General features: G+C 43.8%; 1 protein-coding gene across 1 annotated transcript in view; it reads right to left on the bottom strand.

The window, feature by feature from the left end:
- The window catches only part of ARFGEF3 (ARFGEF family member 3), a 156,617-nt gene that overhangs the window by 49,886 nt on the left and 87,138 nt on the right, over positions 1 to 19,593 (bottom strand). Inside the window, exons 15-18 of the mRNA XM_088453279.1 lie at positions 16,871 to 16,972; positions 9,245 to 9,460; positions 3,598 to 3,708; positions 1,249 to 1,399 (exon numbers count right to left, since the gene is read on the bottom strand). Of these exons, the coding sequence (XP_088309405.1) occupies positions 1,249 to 1,399; positions 3,598 to 3,708; positions 9,245 to 9,460; positions 16,871 to 16,972 (580 nt within the window). The remainder of the gene's footprint in view (positions 1 to 1,248; positions 1,400 to 3,597; positions 3,709 to 9,244; positions 9,461 to 16,870; positions 16,973 to 19,593) is intronic.

Raw genomic sequence — 19,593 nt, 5'->3', positions numbered from 1 at the left:
TGGCAAACATTAGGACCCCTGATACATCTGCAGACATCACTTATCGGCAGACGCTATGTAACCATGCTTGCGGATAATTCGCACCCGTTCCTGTCCTGCATACACTCAGACAGGAGCGGACTCTTTCAGCACGGCAATGTGTCACCACACATGTCCTTAGCCACCAGATTATGGCTGGTGGAGCATTCCTCTAAGTTTGGCATAATGAGTTGGACACCTTGTTTGCTGGATTTGAACCCAACAGAACACATGTGGGAAGAAGTTCAATGTGCCATCAGTGGTAGGGCTCCGGCACCAGCGAATATTAAGGAATTGTGGACCATTATTCAGGGGGTTTTGGGTACGGGATTCCGTCGCACAGAATACCGGAAGAATCCAGATGCCGGAATCCCGAATGGTTGGAAATACCGATTCTTGTAGGTAAGTATCTAACCCTGATCCTAACCCTACCCCTAAACCTAACCCTCCACTCCCACAGCCTAATCCTAACCCTCCCCGCAGCCTAACCCTAACCCTTCCCCCACAGCCTATCCTTAACCCTGACCCCTAACCTAACCCTAATACTTACCGTCGGGATGTCAACGGTCAGGATTCTGGAGTCGGGATTCTGACTGCTGTCGGGATGCAGACTACATCTTTTCAGAAGGCATGGTGTGCAATATCTACACAGTATTTCAGAGAGCATGTGCAGTTCTTGCCCCATTGTGTTGCTGCTGTAAACCGATCAGAGGACCTACGCATTACTAGACATGTGTCTCAGTTTTTGTGGCACATTATTATTATTATAATTTATTTATATGGCGCCACAAATGTTCCGCAGCGCCTTACAAAGTACATAAACAAGTTGTAGACAAGCGACTTACAGAACAATACAATACAGGACATGGATAATATATATTGCTACATTAGTGACCATAACACCCAGATAAGCAACAGAGCATAAGCAACCAAGTGTTAGGTGCCCTAGTGGTGAGAAAGAAGTAGATGAAACTAAAGTAGGGAGAAGCACAAGAGGGTAGAGGGCCCTGCTCGTAAGAGCTTACATTCTGTGAAGAATTCAATAAACACTGAATCAAATCAAGCCCAGAACATTAACCCTGATTGATGTCCTGTTCATTTTGCCATGATTTTACATCCAATAAGAAAAAGTTAAACCAGTATAAACTATACAACTACAGTACTAAGTCAATCACGTACAATACATACAAACCCAACAACGTGAAGTGCAGTCCAATTTGCAGTCCCTACCTGAACACATGGGGCCAGCAGTCTTGGTTGTGACTTCCCATCTCCAATCCAACATTAAGAATTGCATCCATGCAGAGGACATGGGCATTATGCAGACGGTATCCTCCTAGTTTACCCATCTGTTCCAGTTTTTGTTCCACTCTTTGTTTTACTAAAAATATTAATACATCATAAACATCTGTTTATGATAGTGAAATGAACAGTGATTTATAACAAGTAAAAACAGTGTCACAACTTTGCACCCTGCAGGGTACTGCTGTTAGACAGAGTTATTAAGGGAGAATTATATATTTGTAACTGTAGTAGAAAGTTTCTGCATGGAAATAAACAAGGCATATATGTATTTTCTGATTGGAAAAATAAGGTTTTATGGCTTTAATATTCCACCAATCCACCTATAGCAATGGCGACTCATCTCAAGCAATATATGGTTCAAGCACAAGAGAACTATGGGCCTGATTCAGAGCCACTCGTAAGTGGCAGCTCGTTCGCTCCGAGCGATGTTTGCCCAACTGCACATGCGTACGGATCGTTATACGCATGCGCGAACCAGTCAGTGCGGCCGAAATTCATGTGCTTGCAAAATAGCGAATGCCTGCTAATTTGAGTGACAGGATGAGGCGTATGTGGGTGGTAACAGGGGAAGGTGCTTGAAAACGGGGAGTGGAGATCCGAACGCAGGCGTGCTTAAAGGTCAAAACGGGCGTTTTATGGGTGTGCATATTTAAAACAGCAGCGTCATTGACCACGTCACTGGGTTATTTTATAGCCAGAACTGCTCGCAAAATTGTGGTAGCAAAAACCAACCACAAGAATAGCGAGCAGCTCATACCCTGTTCGATGTACTCGATTAATCTAATAAATAGCGGACATGACGTAGGATGCGAGCGGACAGGGGGCGTAGTTTCCCAAAAAACGACCGCAAGTTTTGTTCGCTCGTTCAGACCTAGAGGCGTGAACAGACCGCAAACAGCGAACGGTTCATTTGAATAGCCACCCCTATTTTCTAGACGAGCGAGCGCAAATAGCGACCGGCTCTGAATCAGGCCCAATATGCATTTCACAGATAACTCCACCAGTTATCAGTCTAGGGTAAAGCCTCAAACAGAGGGGAGCTGTTGCCAGAAATGCAGCGCCATGAAGAAAGGATTGCAGAGCAAACATCCATAGGGACAGTAAGGATGCAAAAGAGCAGGAACAGCAGAGGAAGAAAGACTAGGGGCTGGATTCAATTAGCCATAGTAATTAACCGCAGACTAATGCAGTGGACAAGGCTATTCAATTGTAGCGAACGATAAGCCCGCAGGCTGCACTTAACAAGAATATCTGTTGGAGCCCGAGGGAGGCTCGAACAGAAATCCGCGATAAGTGCCCTTCTCGTCGGTGCCGTGATTGCATTAACCTATAGCTCCAGGCACCTATCCCAAAATCTATGGGTTAGCACGCGTTACCCGTGGATTTACCGCATGAGGAATAGGGCTTATACTTTAATAGTTCTGGGCGTAAAAGACTGAGGCTAGTACCACTTTTCCTTGCCCTGCAATATTTGAGGCAAATTGAACCCGGCCCTAAGAGGGGGAGATTGTAATAAGTGAATCGTTTTTTGGAGCAACTGCAGCAAAGATGTGTAAGGACACATCTGTAATAGAGGGCCTGATTCAGAGATGGATGCAATGCTCTTGTTTGCATATTTGAGTGATTTGTTTTGGTCTGCACATGCATCAGAGTTGCACTGCACATGCGGAAAGTTTGATTACAGACAATGGTCGCAGTGAGGATTTGCAGAGTGATTGACGGTCAGTGACCATTTGTGGGAGACAATGGGATAGAGACGAGTCAGACACAGGCGTCTCCTGACTGTTTCAGTGGCGTGTCATGACCATTGGCTGCGTCTGTGTACACAGTTGCAATGGATTCGGCGGTTGACTTCCGATGGACATTCTGAGTAACTATAGGGTTGCTCAGAAAATTGATGGTGTGACTGATGTGCGACCAATGGTGTGTCTTTATACGCAGGCGTTGGACCAGAGATGCCACTGATTGGAGTCTCTCTGTAAAAATCTACATACAGTACCGCTGCATACAGAAATGAGGTTGCAACAGGACAGCGTCCACCTCTGAATCAGGCCCACAGAGATACAATGGAAGTAATACAGAGAAACAGGGAGAATAGTAGAGATAGGAGAATAAAACAAAGAAACCGGAGCAATAGTACATGTATGGAAATACTGTAATACAGAAAACCAGGGGGAGTATTAGAGATAAGGAATTAATACAGAGAAATAGGAAAAGTATATATATGGGAATAATACAGAGAAATGGAGAAAAGTACAAGTATGGGAATAATACCTTGTGTTATTGTGTCGCTATGTTCAGGATTGTCCTGGTCTTCTTTCTCCTCTTGCACACAGGAAGCGGCTGCCATTTGTGCCAGGGCTGACGCACAGTTAGCGGCTACCCCTACCAAGAGCAGATATAAGATATCCATTAGTCCCCATGAGAATTCAAAGGATATGGAGCGCAGAACTGGAGCAGAAGTTCAGAGCTGTGACATGCAGTACATGTTTTGTTGCTGTAGAATATAAATCAAAGTCAGATTCACACTAAAAGCTTAATCCAATAAGGCGAATTATAGGAGAAAAATGTATGAACAGCGACAGCAAACACTACCTGAGTATTCTGAGCAAAAGTCCCCTACAGTATATTCCTGTTGTAGTTATCTGGAAACACATTAAACACTATTCTGATATTAAGCTTAAGGCCCTCAAACTTCTGCGACAGATTTTCACAATGTCCCGTTCTGCCGATTTCGGAGCTGGAGGACTGGGAATATTCAACATGTTCAAAAATTTAGATTCTCCGATCCAGACACGAAAATGGTTGGAATCGGCGAGTCAGGGATTTTTAACGTCTTGAATTACCTGGATATGCCAATGGATTGCCGTTCATCAATGGCCACAGATCAGCATTTTTTGTTTTTGTTTGTAGAACAGGAAAACCTGGCTCAGGAATATGGGGCCCTTTAGGTTGAATAGTCTTCTTGTCTTTACAAAAAAGCTGTGTTCTATGCTAGTACATGCTGTGTTCTATGCTAGTACATGCTGTGTTCTATGCTAGTACATGCTGTGTTCTATGCTAGTACATGCTGTGTTCTATGCTAGTACATGTCTCTGGGGTCTATTTACTAAGCAGTGTTAGGAGACAGAGTGAAAAGTGATAAGAAAGTGATAAGGTGCCAGCCAATCAGCTCCCAACTTTCATCTCACAGGCTGTGTTTGACAAATGACAGTTGGGAGATGATTGGCTGGTACCTTATAACTTTCTTATCACTTTTCACTCTGTCTCCTAACACTGCTTAGTTAATAGACCCTCTGCCTCTTGTGATTATCCATACCCAGGGCTTCTAAGAAAGAAAATATCTAGTTACACAACTCATACATATCACCTACAATTCACCTAACACCAGTGAGTTCCCAGTATGTTAGTAGCAGACCACTCAGATTCCAAGGCTAAGATCATAATTTAAAAACACTAGAAAAAAACAAATGTAGATAAAATATTTCTTATGCTTAGACATAAGAATAAAGAGTACTCATCGAATTCTCAATTTTTCAGTATTCTCCATTTTGAATGGGAAAACCACGTATATCTAGGGCTAAGACGTTTTTAAATAAAGCTGAAGGTAGAATGGTGGTTTCGCATGTCTCGGCATTTACCAACGCTGTGTTCTTTCGGTATATACTCGATTGGTTGATGGGTTCTGAGACTTATTCCTATAAATCCTTGGAGGAGGACTTAGTTTACCCTTATTCACTAGCTGCACTTTTGCGCACCCTTAAAACACATGGTCCATCTTCAGCGCAGAATAACATTTTATTTTTTGATGCATACTTAGGCCCGTATTCAATTTGAGCGGACCCGCGATACTTTTCCGCCTCCCGGACTTTTCGCCTACATCGCGTATTTTGCAGACTGAAAATCATCGCGCATGCCCGCGTATCTCCGTATTCAATTTGAAACTACGCAAAAACGGGACCCTGCGAAACTTAAACAAGCGGAAAGTCATATTAGATTTGGGGAAATCAGCCTAAGACCCCCCAAAAGATGCTCTGACATGGGGGTTCACTATGGTACCCCCCGATTTGGCTTGCTGAAGGTATTTGGTGTTTTTAAACGGGCTCAATAGCCGCTAAATAGCGTTTTTGTATAGGTGGTGCAGAATAGTATTCAGGATTTTGTTTTGCAGAAAATAACTGATCCCAGCAAATTTGGGGTACTTGAAAATGGGGGCCAGCATATTTAAAAGTTGATATAGTTAAGTTTAAAAAATCGTGAAAAATCCACCTGCCACAAGCACCTGCAAAGAAAAAAACACCTGGGGCATACTTGGGGACCCCCCTGGAGTTTAGTTCGCTAGTTTTGAACTTTGTCCCCCAACATTTTTTTTTTGCCCCCAAATTCAAAGTGATTTTTTGGGGTGTTCTTAATTATTTTTTCTTTATTTTTTTGACACAGTTTACCTTTGGGGGACTGTCTGAAGGCTGCACGGGGGTTCCCGCAACGTTGCACCCCAAAACTCCAATTCTGCACTTTTTTCCGCCTGCTATTCATAGGCGAAACTTTTCCGCCTATTACATTGCATTCACTTTCCGCTTAGGCGGACAGTCTTTCAAATTGAATACGGCGATACTTTTCCGCCTGGCAAAATGACGTAATCGGCTAAACTTTTCCGTGGATTCCGGCTTTTCGCCTCAAATTGAATATGAGCCATAGTCTGGTTGCAAATAAACCGTAAAATATGCAGGCAACATACTATGGGCCTGATTCAGAGCCGTTCGCTATTTGTGGTCGTTCGTTCAAAAACAAGGGGTGGCTATTCAAATGATCCGTTCGCAAATTGCAGTCTGTTCCCACCTCTAAGTCTGAACAAGCGAGCAAAACATACGCTCGTTTATTTGATAAAAACGCCCCCTGGCCGCACGCACCATACGTCATGTCCGCTATTTATTAGATTAATCGAGTACATCGTACAGCGTATGAACTGCTCGCTATTCTGTGGTTGGTGTTTTCAACCGCTATTTTGCGAGCAGTTCTGAGTTAAAAAAAACCAAGTGACGTGGTCAATGACGCTGCTGTATTAATTATGCACTCCCTTAAAACGCCCGTTTTGACCTTTAAGCACGCCTGCGTTCGGATCTCCACTCCCCGTTTTCAAGCACCTTCCCCTGTTACCACCCACATATGCCTCATTCTGTCACTCAAAATAGCAGGCCCTCGCTATATTGCGTACCAACGATTTTCGTCCGCACTGACTGGTTCGCGCATGCGTACTAAAAACCGTACGCATGCGCAGATGTGCGAACATCGCTCGGAACGAGCGTACTGCCGCTAGCGAGTGGCTCTGAATGAGGGCCAATATCTCCGGGCAATACGTTTTGGGGTAATTCTATGTTCATTCCTGGTTTGGAAAACACTAAATATCTGGCCTAGAGAGTGAGGGGTATAGCTGCTATTAGAGATGTGTTTGATCCTGGGGGTTTATTGTACTCTTTCCAAGATGAGAAATCTAAATATTTGCTATCTAATAATGGGTTCTATATGTATTTGCAAATCCGTCATTTTATACAGATTTATCATCGCCCATACTAAAGGAGGCTGATAGTGATATTTTAAGATAATTTTTTAATGTTTCAAATGTCATGCATTACAAAACAAGATACTTGTATCCTTACTTGCTTTCTGATTCCGCAGAGGTCCTATGGAAAAGCCGTGCTCAGAGTTGGGGGTAAATTTACTAAGATGGGAGTTCTATTAAGAAGTGATGTTGCCCATAGCAACCAACTTCTTAATAGAACTCCCATCTTAGTAAATTTACCCCCTGGTCTTTAGAAATACCACAAGTAGTTTCTCTTAATATATTTTTAAAACATACAAAAAAGACCTTGAAAATTCTCCACTCCTCCCTTTGGCAGGAAGTACATACAGGTTGAGGATCTGATCCAGCAAGGATCGCAATTGCTAAGATGCTCGCAGGCAGCTTTGCAAATGCGATCCTTGCAGATATGGTAACGCACAGGAGGCATAACGCCTCCTGCTGCATTACTTATCTGAGCTGCTTTGTCCAACACAGCATCGCATACTCTACGGGAACATCAGCCGGCTAAGGTGACCCATGGGGTCATGCAAGCCGGCAGCCGCAGATGAGAGGAAGAGGCCAGGAAATCTCCGTCAGCCGGAGATCCTGGTCTCTTCCCTCCTCCACAACGGCAGCGACGCGCTTCCGTATAGGGAAACGGAGGCCATCGCCGCCCCCTCCCCGCCCACAAATGGCAAAAGACTGTCAATCAATGACATTCGGGGGGAATCAGGAGGTTGCACAAAATGTAAAGCTTCCCGAGTCACATCCTTTCATAATATGTGGGAATGTGGAAAAATATGAAAGTTTTGAGAAAAAGTTATGGTCTTTATAAACAAGATATGTGTCTTACATCTTCATAAAGACCCCTTAGCTATGTTATTTACTAATTTTGTAAACTGGGATCTACAAGGGAGAAAAACAGAACTGTTACCTTTTCTTACAGTAGTTGTCACTGTAGCGAAAATGGTCATACTTCGAAATTGGACAGTATCCACTGCGCCTTCCCTTCAGGCGATAAAAAATACTTTGCTACAACTCATATATTTCGACAGACGCAATACTGAGAAAGGGGTGATCCATTTCCATGCTAAATGGGGTGTATACATTGACACCTTGGATCTGTTTGAAATAACGACTTGGTGTTTGCTCAGTAATCTGGAGTGATATACAGTATATTACCAACATTCATACCCCATTCTGTTAAGGGGGGTTATCTTATTTTCCTCAACAGCTGGAACTTTAAGGTGATGAGGAAGGCCTAGCCGCACTGGGGTACAGGTTATATTTTAGATGTATATATGTATGTATTTATTTCCCCCTCTTTTATTTTTCACTTTTTCTTCTTTTCTATCTCCCTATTTTTCTTTTCTCTTGTGGTTATCTTACAAACTTCATATCTATTTCTTTACACGTGTAATGAGATGTATCATATAATCTTATTTCTGCAAGTAGCTGATCCAGACTTGGTCCATTTGTTAATGCTAAGAGGAATGGCACGAAATTCTGTATGTGTATTTTCTTCTTTGTGTCAATAAAAATTGTATTGTGATTATAATACGCGAACAATAATCTACACAATAAGGTCGTGCTTCTGAGTGTACTTTTGCGGTTGCTTGTTCCTACGGCGGTGGCATTGTTCTCACTTTCAAGTGCTAATGCAGCGATTGGCTGAAGTCACAAATCTGTGCTTCACCAAGTGCAAGCCTATCTCAACCCACCGTTCTAGCATCTGCAGGTGCAATAGTCATCATTAGTATCGCCACTTGCATCAGCCCCATGTTAGTGGTAAGAGATCTGTCAGAAATAGGCGTCCCTTTCCTGTATTTAGGAGCTTGACATACGCCTATCAAACAGCTGTCAGAAATAGCCCCACCAGGCATCTTGATGCTCACTACCCTGAAATGCCCACTTCACACTGGTCGCACAAGATGCGGCATGCATGCACCTACTTGTAACTTCGGACACATCATACGGCACACGCGCACATCGTTGCTCATTAGAAGCTCATTGGCTTCTTTTCGCATTGTGCTCCCAGCACCCCCCGCAGCACGCGTGCGTCATACGATGCACGCACAGAGGGACAGATCTTTTCAGAAGAGCTGTCCTTTGCAACTGTAATCGCATTTCTAAAGTACAGTACATACCAGCGTTAAGTGGCGGGATGTACCGCAACCATGATTGCAATGCTTAGTACATCCCGCCCTCTTGGAGGTATTATACAATATTGAAACAGAAGATCTAAAGTAAAAAGTAACAACACAATTTTTTAATCTCCGACTCCAAAAAAGGTCCATATTTGAAAATAAATTGCAAACACAGTACAAGTACATTATGAAGAATAAGAGCAGCTTTCCATACCAAGGGCACAGCTGAGACGGGCAGCCTTTCTGAGGCCATCTAGACTCATGCAGATAGAGTCTCTTTCTTTCTGATTTTGCTCTTTCACTCCTTCTGCACCCAGGATAAATGACAATCCTTTGGAGCTTCCCGCCATCCTTCCGGTAAGTGGAGCAGACAAGGTGTCTATCAAATTTTTCCAACATCCAATAAGAATAAAGCGTGCAAAAGCAACACCTGTGCAGGAAAAGAGGACAGGTTTTCATAGGACAACAGATTGTTCATTATGTTAGGTTACATTTACATACTTAAAAAGCTGCTCTAGGCACACAGGTAACACATTTCTGAGAACAGACGGAGAAGTCCATAGCATACTTTTCTGAAAGATCATAATTTTAAAAGTCTGTTAACGATGGCCAAGGTTCTCTAACCAGCATCAATCTAATTCTAATAATTGTGGAAAAGGGAAGAGGAGATGTAGTGCACAGCATGTAATATTTTGTGGTCTTCAGAAATTAAACTACAACCTCTGTGGTAAATATCTGTGCATTCCAACATAGGGGCTTAATCAATGACAACACTGTCATCATAGCTGAACAGCAAGAGACTTTTTGGGTATAATATATATACCTGACTATATATATATACATACAGTCAGGTGCATAAATATTGGGACATTGACAGAATTTTCAGATTTTGGCCTCTATTCACCACCACAATAGTTTTGAAATGAAACAAACAAGATGTGCTTTAACTGCAGACTTTCAGATTTAATTTGAGGGTAATTACATCCAAATCAGGTGAATGGTGTAGGAATTACAACTGTTTCTATATGTGCCTCCCACTTTTTAAAGGGCCAAAAGTAATGGGACAAACTAAACAATCCTAAATCTAACTTTCACTTTTTAATACTTTGTTGCAAATCCTTTGCAGGCAATTACAGCCTGAAGTCTGGAACGCATAGACATCACCAAACACTGGGTTTCATCCCTGGTGATGCTCTGCCAGGCCTCTACTGCAAATGTCTTCAGTTCCTGCTTGTTCTTGGGGATTTTTCCCTTCAGTTTTGTCTTCATCAAGTGAAATGCATGCTCAATCGGATTCAGGTCAGGGGATTGACTTGGCTATTGCATAACATCCCACTTTTTAGCCTTAAAAAACTCTTTGGTTGCTTTTGCAGTATGGTTCGGGTCATTGTCCATCTGCACTGTGAAGCGCCGTCCAATGAGTTCTGAAGCATTTGACTGAATATGAGCATATAATATTGCCCGAAACTTCAGAATTCATTCTGCTGCTTTTGTCAGCAGTCACATCATCAATAAATACAAGGGAACCAGTTCCATTGGCAGCCATACATGCTCACGCCATGAGGTGGTATGTTTTGGATCATGAGCAGTTCCTGTCCTTCTCTTCTCTTCCCATCACTCTGGTACAAGTTGATCTTTGTCTCATCTGTCCATAGGATGTTGTTCCAGAACTGTAATGGCTTTTTTAGATGTTGTTTGGCAAACTCTAATCTGGTCTTCCTGTTTTTGTGGCTCACCAATGCTTTACATCTTGTGGTGAACCCTCTATATTCACTCTTGTGAAGTCTTCTCTTGATTGTTGACTTTGACACATATACACCTACCTCCTGGAGAGTGTTCTTGATTTGGCCAACTGTTGTGAAGGGGTTTTTCTGCACCAGGGAAATAATTCTTTTGTCATCCACCACAGTTGTTTTCCGTGGTCTTCCGGGTCTTTTGGTGTTGCTGAGCTCTCCGGTGCGTTCTTTCTTTTTAAGAATGTTCCAAACAGTTGATTTGGCCACACCTAATGTTTTTGCTATCTCTCTGATGGGTTTGTTTTGATTTTTCAGCCTAATGATGGCTTGCTTCACTGATAGTGACAGCTCTTTGGATCTGATATTGAGAGTTGACAGCAACTGATTCCAAATGCAAATGTCACACCTAGAATCAACTCCAGAACTTTTACCTGCTTAATTGACAATGAAATAACGAGGGAATAGCCCACACCTGTCCATGAAATAGTTTTTGAGTTGATAGTCCCATTACTTTTGGCCCCTTAAAAAGTGGGAGCCACATATTGAAACTGTTGTAATTCCTACACCGTTCACCTGATTTGGATGTAATTACCCTCAAATTAAATCTGAAAGTCTGCAGTTAAAGCACATCTTGTTTGTTTCATTTCAAAACCATTGTGGTGGTGAATAGAGGCCAAAATCTGAAAATTCTGTCAATGTCCCAATATTTATGGACCTGACTGTATATACAAGTCCAAATCACCGGCACTCACGGGTTCCACAATGTCCTGGGCCGGGTGCCCTCCACAGTCAATCACTGCAAAACAGGACGAACTGAACATAGTCCCCACAAGGCGGCACTCCGTATAAAAAACGACCAAATGTGACAAGATGCTGTCTGCAACGTTTCAGTGCCTTTAATTAGTGCTTTTTTCAAGCATAAAATACATACAAACATGTTACACTTACCAAACATATATAGAGCAGTTATACCGCGACATCACTTCCTGGCTCTAAACCGGAAGTCTACGGAGCCAGTAGTGACGTCACATCCTCCCGTCCAACGGTTACCATGGTAATCACCATGGTTACCACATAACACAAATACAATATGACCAAAAACACATAACATAATTAAAAACAGTCTATCGTGCTCACTAGCCTCTAGATCAAAATAATCAGCATAATGAACAAAATGCATAGCAAACTGATAGAATATAGTAGTAAGGCTGTGGATAATATAGTATAAGTTATAACTATTAGCATGGGCACGTTATGACATAAACTATAAATTTGGTTGAACAAGTCAGATAATGTCTTATATTATACTTAGTACCTAAATATGGATGGAAAAAAAACGATCTTGTTCAACCAAATTTATAGTTTGTCATAACGTGCCCATGCTCTAAGATGTATGTGGGTAAGACCGAGTGTACTTTAAAGGAGAGAATGGCCCAACATCGATCTGCCATTCGGGCAGCTCTTGCTTCAGGTTCTAGCGAGCAGCCAGTGGCTAGACACAGAGTGGGGAGAGTCCCCACTTTTAGCAATTGTTTGACAGTATGTGGACCTTTGGAATTTCAAACCTAGGCAAAAACCTTGTCCTGGTCAAACTACACCACCCTGCCAAATTTGGTGGTACTAGGTCTAAAACTCTGGCCGTGTATAAAGGACAAAAACATGGATAGATAGACATGCTTTCTTGCTTATTACATAGATATATATAAAAGAGTAAGTTTGTTTGTTTGTTGGCGAATATCTTCCACAGCTCTCAAGGTAAAGCTGCCAAATCTTACACAGTTATTTAGTATAAAAAAAATCTTATATTTAAAATCCATTGGTCTGTTTGTTTGTCTGTCTGTCCGGTTATGTCATCCCTGCACCGGTTGGGATGAAACCAATGCAAGGTGGTCCAGTTGGATTCTGTCCAGGTTTTAGGGTGGTTAGGGTCCCGGTCGGACCTCCCGTCTGTGTATGCTGGGCAGAACGTTATCCCGGGGAGCCTGTTATGGATCTTCCACTGGATGGACTTGGATGAAAACTTCACAGAGTAGTAAACATTTCAGAAGACATACTAGTGGGTTAAGATCCCGGTAGGGAGGTGCCGGGTTGGAGAGGCGCTGCAACTGCTTTGTCCATATGTCCCTTGAGATTTTGTTACCAGCAGGTGCCCGGTGGCTCCCTAAAATTGATTGGGACCTGCAGGATGATTGTGGGCAGTCCCGAAGAAGCCAATCGCAGCCTGCGGTGTTTTTTCAACAAATCAGTGGCGTCCCCTTAACCAATAGCTGCTGGCAGCATCTCCTCAGTCAATCGCTGTTGGCAGGGTCTTATCCAAAGTCCGCCTGACTCCACCTTCCCCCCTCCAAGCCCGCCAGCGTGCTCAGTCTCCAGAGACTCTGCAGTGACCCGTTGAAGTCTCGATCCTACCCGGACTGCCCCTGCTCTAGTTGACATTAGTAGTCTCCTGCTGGGGCTGTGTTAGTTTCTCCTGCCGGGACTGGGAAACCCCATGGCTCTAATGCTGGCGTTCCCATCTCTGAACTTACCTGAATCAACTGGGGTGCCCATGGCCTTAGATGATGAGGCAGTCTCCACCCGTGATGGCTTTCCCCTGCACCTGTCGCCATGACCACCGGGCTCCTTGATTTTCTCTGTGGAGATGCGCTCCGGAGCCTGCTCCTGCCAGGGCCGCAACTAGGGGGGGGGGGCTAGAGGTGCATGTGCACCGGGTGCCGGAATGCAGGGGGTGAAAAAGGGCTGATTCACGGTGGCTTGGGTGCTGCAGATTCAGAAAACGACCATCCAAAAATGGCCGCTGCCAAGGAGGAGACAGATGCTAGAGGTCCTTATGGGGCACTAGCCGTCCGCATGAACTCTGCTGAAAATGGCCATCCAAAAATGGCCGCCGCCAAGGAGGAGACACTAGAGGTCCTACTGAACCTCTAGTGTCTGTTAGGCCAGCACAAGTGCCGGGAGAAGATGCTGAAAGCTGCATCTTCTCCCGTGAAGCCCCCTGGCAACGAGCATGAAACCCCATAGCAACGAGCATGTAACCCCCTGGCAAAGAGCATGTAACCCCCTGGCAACGAGCATGTAATCCCTGACAATGAGCAGGTAATTTAAAAGTAATTAGAAGCCTTACTGTGGGGTATTAAATGGTGCCGTGCAAATATGTAAGTGGCACTTTGGTAATAGGCATTACAGTGTGTGGCATAATGTGTAATGGGCATTATGGTGTGTGGAATAATGTAAGTCACTATACCAGGGACGTTTGACTAGTTCACTGCCTTATGGAGGAGCAAGGACAAAATCCAGGTACGGGAAGGGAGGGGGTGCAAAATTGCTGCCTTGCATCGGGTGACAGATATCCTAGTTTCAGCCCTGCTCCTGCTCACAGCTTGTGCCTTTTGCTGGGATGCTGGTTTGGCAAGTCTGACTGTTACCCCCCCTTTTCTACACTCCTTAGCTTCCGCAGGGTGGTGGACGTCCTCCCTCTTGCTTATCGGCTTCTCCAGTATTGGGCATTATCAGACTGCCTCTGCAGTCCCCACTGTTCTGATTTTTTTCCTCTAATTGTCCCCCACCATCCCCCTTTATACTTACATTTTCCCAGTGTGTTGACCCCCTTTGTCTTCGCTTTAGTTTTACCCCTTTCTTTGTCACCTTCTTTTTTTAATAAATACAATAATACTAACAATAATAAAAGTATTCATTATGGTATGTAAAAACACAAGATACAGCCCAAGCGCTGAGGGGGTTGATATTTACTGAACAGATTCAATGTGGTTGTGTGGGGTAGTCAGTCCCACTCAATAAAAAGTACATGAAAGATAAAGCAACCACAGATTCTGTTAGTATAATTAAAAATCACTCAAACCAGTAGCAACAATGTATATAATAAATGAATTATATCTTTATTAAGACAAAGCAGCCAATGCTTATAAATTCAATAAGAGCAATAAAACACACATGTAAATAATGAAATTGCATGTAAATAATGGTTCCTAAAATGTATGAATATAGAGTCCCGGACTTTTGAACAACATTTGGTGAAACCCTCTGAAGAATTCCTCCATACACAAATATATTTTTTGAACTGATGTTGATTAGATCATCATCCGGTATAAAAGTTACAAAGTAATAAATGGGTGTCGATATTACCTTCCGTATAGTTGGATCAGACCCAGATCTGGGTATATGACCACAATGTGGATGATGGTTACCGTGGCTGAAGATGGCAGACCTCCCGATCTCGACCCAGCTGACGATGGAGATGCAGAGGGGAGTGGGTGGTCGCTCTAGTGCTCCAGGTCCGGCACAGGAGGGGCAAAACAATGTACTCCGTGCTCTATGAGTGAATGGGTCGTCTGACCAAGATGCACGTGCTCTACCCGGCCAGCGGGGAGACTTGGGAAGAATTGAATGACGCCGCTCTGAGGCTCCGTGTCAGGGGGAAAGGAACAGAAGGCTCTGCGTCCCGGATGGGTATGGAGGATATTCCACTGCAAGCTGATAGAATGGCTTAAAGCTTGGCAGGCACGATGTGTAGACGTGCAGAGAGAGCCAGTGATGAGACTCCAGGAATCAAAAACCGGGTAGATGTAGCAAAATCAAGCACCAACGCATTTCAACGTCCTTCTGACGCCTTTTTCAAGGTGAATGAGGCATTGCAAGTTTGAACAGTTTAAGTACCTTCAGCAATTAATCAGCATTAGATACATGTGAGTATAGTTAATTACTGGTTTGAGTGAAAAAGCAGTTTGATCCTATTAAAGGCACATGAATGGCTCATAGAGCAGACACTTTATAAATGCACATACATATATTTACTGATAAGAACAGAAGACATAAGAACAATAATTCTAGAGGAGAACAGGCAGAATCATTTGTGTATATATACATATACATGCAGATATGGGTGCACACCCATATACATAAGTATATATACACGTATAACGAATAAAAACAATAAGCGACAAATTGGTATGTACCTATGTGAGATCAGACGTACAACAGTGACCCGGCCGGGGGCTCCTAGCAGGAGGAAGGAGGTAACCACTTCCCCTATCCTTACCCTCTCCCTACCCCCAGTACTGCCTGCCCCTAGCCCCCTCCTTACCCCTCAGCACTGTTGCAACTGCTGTCTGCACTTACCCCTTCCTACCCCCAGCTCTGCCTGACCTTACTCCAACTATAGCCCTAGTTATACCCCAACTTCTCCCTACCTTTACCCCCAGCTGTACCCCAACTGCTGCTTGTTCACTCTATCCCAACTGCTACCTGCCCTCAGCACTGTCCCAACTGCTGCTTCCTTCACCCCCATAAGTAGTGATGGGACCCAGAAACAAGTTTTTTAAAGTGAGGGGTTCACGGGACCCACAATTTTCTTCGCTCAGGGGCAATACTACTGTCGTCATTGCATAGGGGGCACTACTACTGTGGGCATTGCATAGAGGGCACTACTACTATGGGCATTGCATAAGGGGCAATATTACTGTGGTCATTGCATAGAGGGCACTATTACTGTGGGCAATGTCTACAGTTAGAGGTTCAGTTTCAACATAATCACTCCATGACATGCTTGTACCTGCTCTTTGTGTAGTCTCAATGAGCCTTTGGCATCAATGACTTAGTCCACAGTTCAACGGCTGTTCTTCATTGGACCACTTTTAGTAGGTACTAACTACTGCATACCGGTAACACCCAACAAGACCTGCTGTTTTGGAGATGCTCTGGCCCAGTCGTCTAGCTATTACAATTGGTCTCTTGTCAAAGTTGCTCAGATCCTTACGCTTTCCCATTTTTACTGATTCCAACACATCAAATTCAAGACCTAGTGATCACTTGCTGCCTACTAGATCCCACCCTTTGACAGGTACCATTGCAATGAGATAATCAATGCTATTCACTTCACCTGTCCGTGTTTTTTACCTGTCAGTGGTTTTAATGTTATGGCTGATCGATTATATATATATATATACACATATATATATATATATATATATATATATATATACATACATACACACACATATACACACACAGAGTTGCACGTGCACACAGGATTTATCAATGAACACATATCTAGATAAATAAACACAATTGATGGCATGTGGACATACCAGCCAGTGTTGTTGGATCCATAATTTTGTCAGGAGGAAGGGGAGATTGTGTAGATGCTTGGAGCTGTCCACCAATAGCACTGCTTCCCATGCCATCAATATCTGCAGTAAAATTCATGAAACTAAAGTTAAGTCTTTGGACAAATAAAGCATATTGTAAAAGCATTAGCTAAGAGGAGAGGTCTGATATTATTTGGTATTCCTTGGTTTATTCAATTTTTGGGGGGGCTGAAATTTTCATCTGCATGGATACAATGAAAGGAAGGACCAACCACTAGGAGACACTTCCTATGTGTCGTAATTGCCCTCACTGTCCTGTTTGTCCATCGGATTCATCAACAGACAAGCACAGCAGCAGGTATCTAAAAGGCAATGCCTGCGTGGCAGATTAAGTAATAAAGGGACACAAAGAATTAGAGTACAAGAGCCTTATGTAGAGGTTATGCATACAGAATGGAAATTAGGAAAGTTCCTCACAGTAAAAAAACAAAAATTAACTGGTAACACCGGAACACAAATTATTAATAATGCAACAAAAACAAAGTTTTGACACAGAAACACAAATTATTAAAATTGCAACAATCTGTCATGTCTATCTACATTGCGCATGTTTTAAGAAACCATTAGTTTGGACATTCTATCCATTAGATCAGTGGTCCACAAACTGTGTGCCACGGCACTCTGGGGTGCATCAGGATACTTGCAGGGGGTGCCTCAGGTTGGTTGTCCAGCACCATATCAAATTCTTTATGGTCAATGTAATATAAATATGTGCACAAACAGAAGTGGAAAGCTGTCCACCACTATACGCCTCTTCCAACCAGTTCACCTTAGAGTAGCTGTCATTTACCGTACCCCTGGCCCTCCTTCCAAATTCGTTGACAACTTCGCTTCCTGGCTTCCTCACTTTCTCTCCTCTGACCTTCCCTCTATTATCCTAGGTGACTTCAATATTCCTATTGATATCCCCACAGAAGCTTCTGCCTCCAAACTCCTCACCCTCATGTCTTCATTTGGTCTCTCCCAATGGATCTCTTCACCCTCCCATGTGAGTGGGCATTCGCTTGACCTGGTCTTCACTCACCGTTGTGATATTTCTGCTTACTCCAATTCCCCATTCCCCCTCTCAGACCATCACCTTCTCTCTTTTAACCTATCCCTCTCTCCTTCCCTTCCTCTACCTCCTAAGGCCATTATCACTAAGCGTAACATTGACGCTATTGACACCGTTTCTTTTTCTTCCCAGCTTGACTCACTTCTCTCCCCTATCCTCTCTCTCTCCTGCCCTGAACAAGCCATTTCTCTATACAATACCTCCCTTACTTCTGCTCTGGTGATCACTATTCACCCTCGCAGATTTACATCTCAACCCTGGCATTCCAAATGCACCAGATACCTGCAAAAGTGTTTGCGAACTGCCGAACGACAGTGGAGAAGATCACGCTCTAAGGCAGATTTTCTCCATTTCAAATTTATGCTCTCATCATACCTCATCTCCTCTCAGTCCTCAAATCCCCAACGTCTCTTCAACACCTTCAACTCCCTCCTCCGCCCACCCCCTCCTCGCCGCCCCTCCACGCTCTCTGCTCTTGATTTTGCTACCTACTTTACATCTAAAATTGACTCCATACGTCAGGACATGATATCCCACCAGTCCCCCTGCTATCCACCTCCTCTCTTCCCAGATCACCCCTCTCCTTCAATTTTACCAACTCTTACTTTCTTCTCCCCTGTATCTGGAGAGGAAGTCATGTCCCTCATCCAGTCCTCCCCCCCTTCCACCTCCCCCCTTGACCCTACCCCTTCACGTCTCCTCCCCTACCTCTCTCCTTCTGCCTGCTCCCATCTTGCCCACCTCTTTAATCTCTCCCTATCATCAGGCACTGTCCCGTCTGCATTCAAACATGCCCTTGTCTCCCCCATACTAAAAAAAACAACCCTTGATTCTAACACTCTCTCCAACTACCGTCCCATCTCTCTCCTCCCTTTTGCTTCCAAGCTCCTTGAGCGTGTTGTTTTCAAGCGCCTTACCACTTTTCTTTCCTCTCATTCCCTCCTTGACCCTTTTCAGTCTGGCTTCCGTTCTCTCCACTCCACTGAAACTGCCCTCACAAAAGTCAGCAATGACCTCCTTGCTGCTAAATCCAAGGGCCACTACTCTCTGCTCATTCTCCTTGACCTTTCTGCTGCTTTTGACACTGTGGACCACCCTCTCCTCCTGCAAATCCTTCACTCCCTTGGTCTGTGTGACACTGCCCTCTCCTGGCTATCCTCCTACCTCTCTGACCGATCCTTCTCTGTCTCCTCTCATGACTCCTCTTCTCCCCCACAGCCTCTTGCAGTGGGTGTTCTCCAAGGTTCTGTTCTTGGACCTCTCCTTTTCTCACTCTATACATCCTCACTAGGTGAACTCATCAGCTCTTTTGACCTCCAATATCATCTCTATGCTGATGATACTCAAATCTACCTTTCCTCCCCTGACCTCTCTCCCTCTCTCCTCACTCGTGTCTCCAACTGTCTCTCTGCCATTTCTTCCTGGATGTCCAGCGATTTCTTAAACTTAATATGTCAAAGACTGAGCTAATCATCTTCCCTCCCCCCTACATAACCACACTTCCCACCATTTCTTTATCAATTGATGGCACAACTATCTCCTCTAGCCCCAAAGTGCGCTGTCTTGGAGTTATCCTGGACTCCTCCCTCTCCTTCAAACCACATATCCA

Source organism: Taudactylus pleione, unplaced genomic scaffold, assembly GCF_031769625.1.
Source record: "Taudactylus pleione unplaced genomic scaffold, aTauple2 ptg000006l, whole genome shotgun sequence".
In the NCBI taxonomy this organism is placed as follows: domain Eukaryota; kingdom Metazoa; phylum Chordata; class Amphibia; order Anura; family Myobatrachidae; genus Taudactylus; species Taudactylus pleione.
Note: the sequence above shows the minus strand (reverse complement) of the source record. Positions and strands in the feature narration are given on the sequence as shown.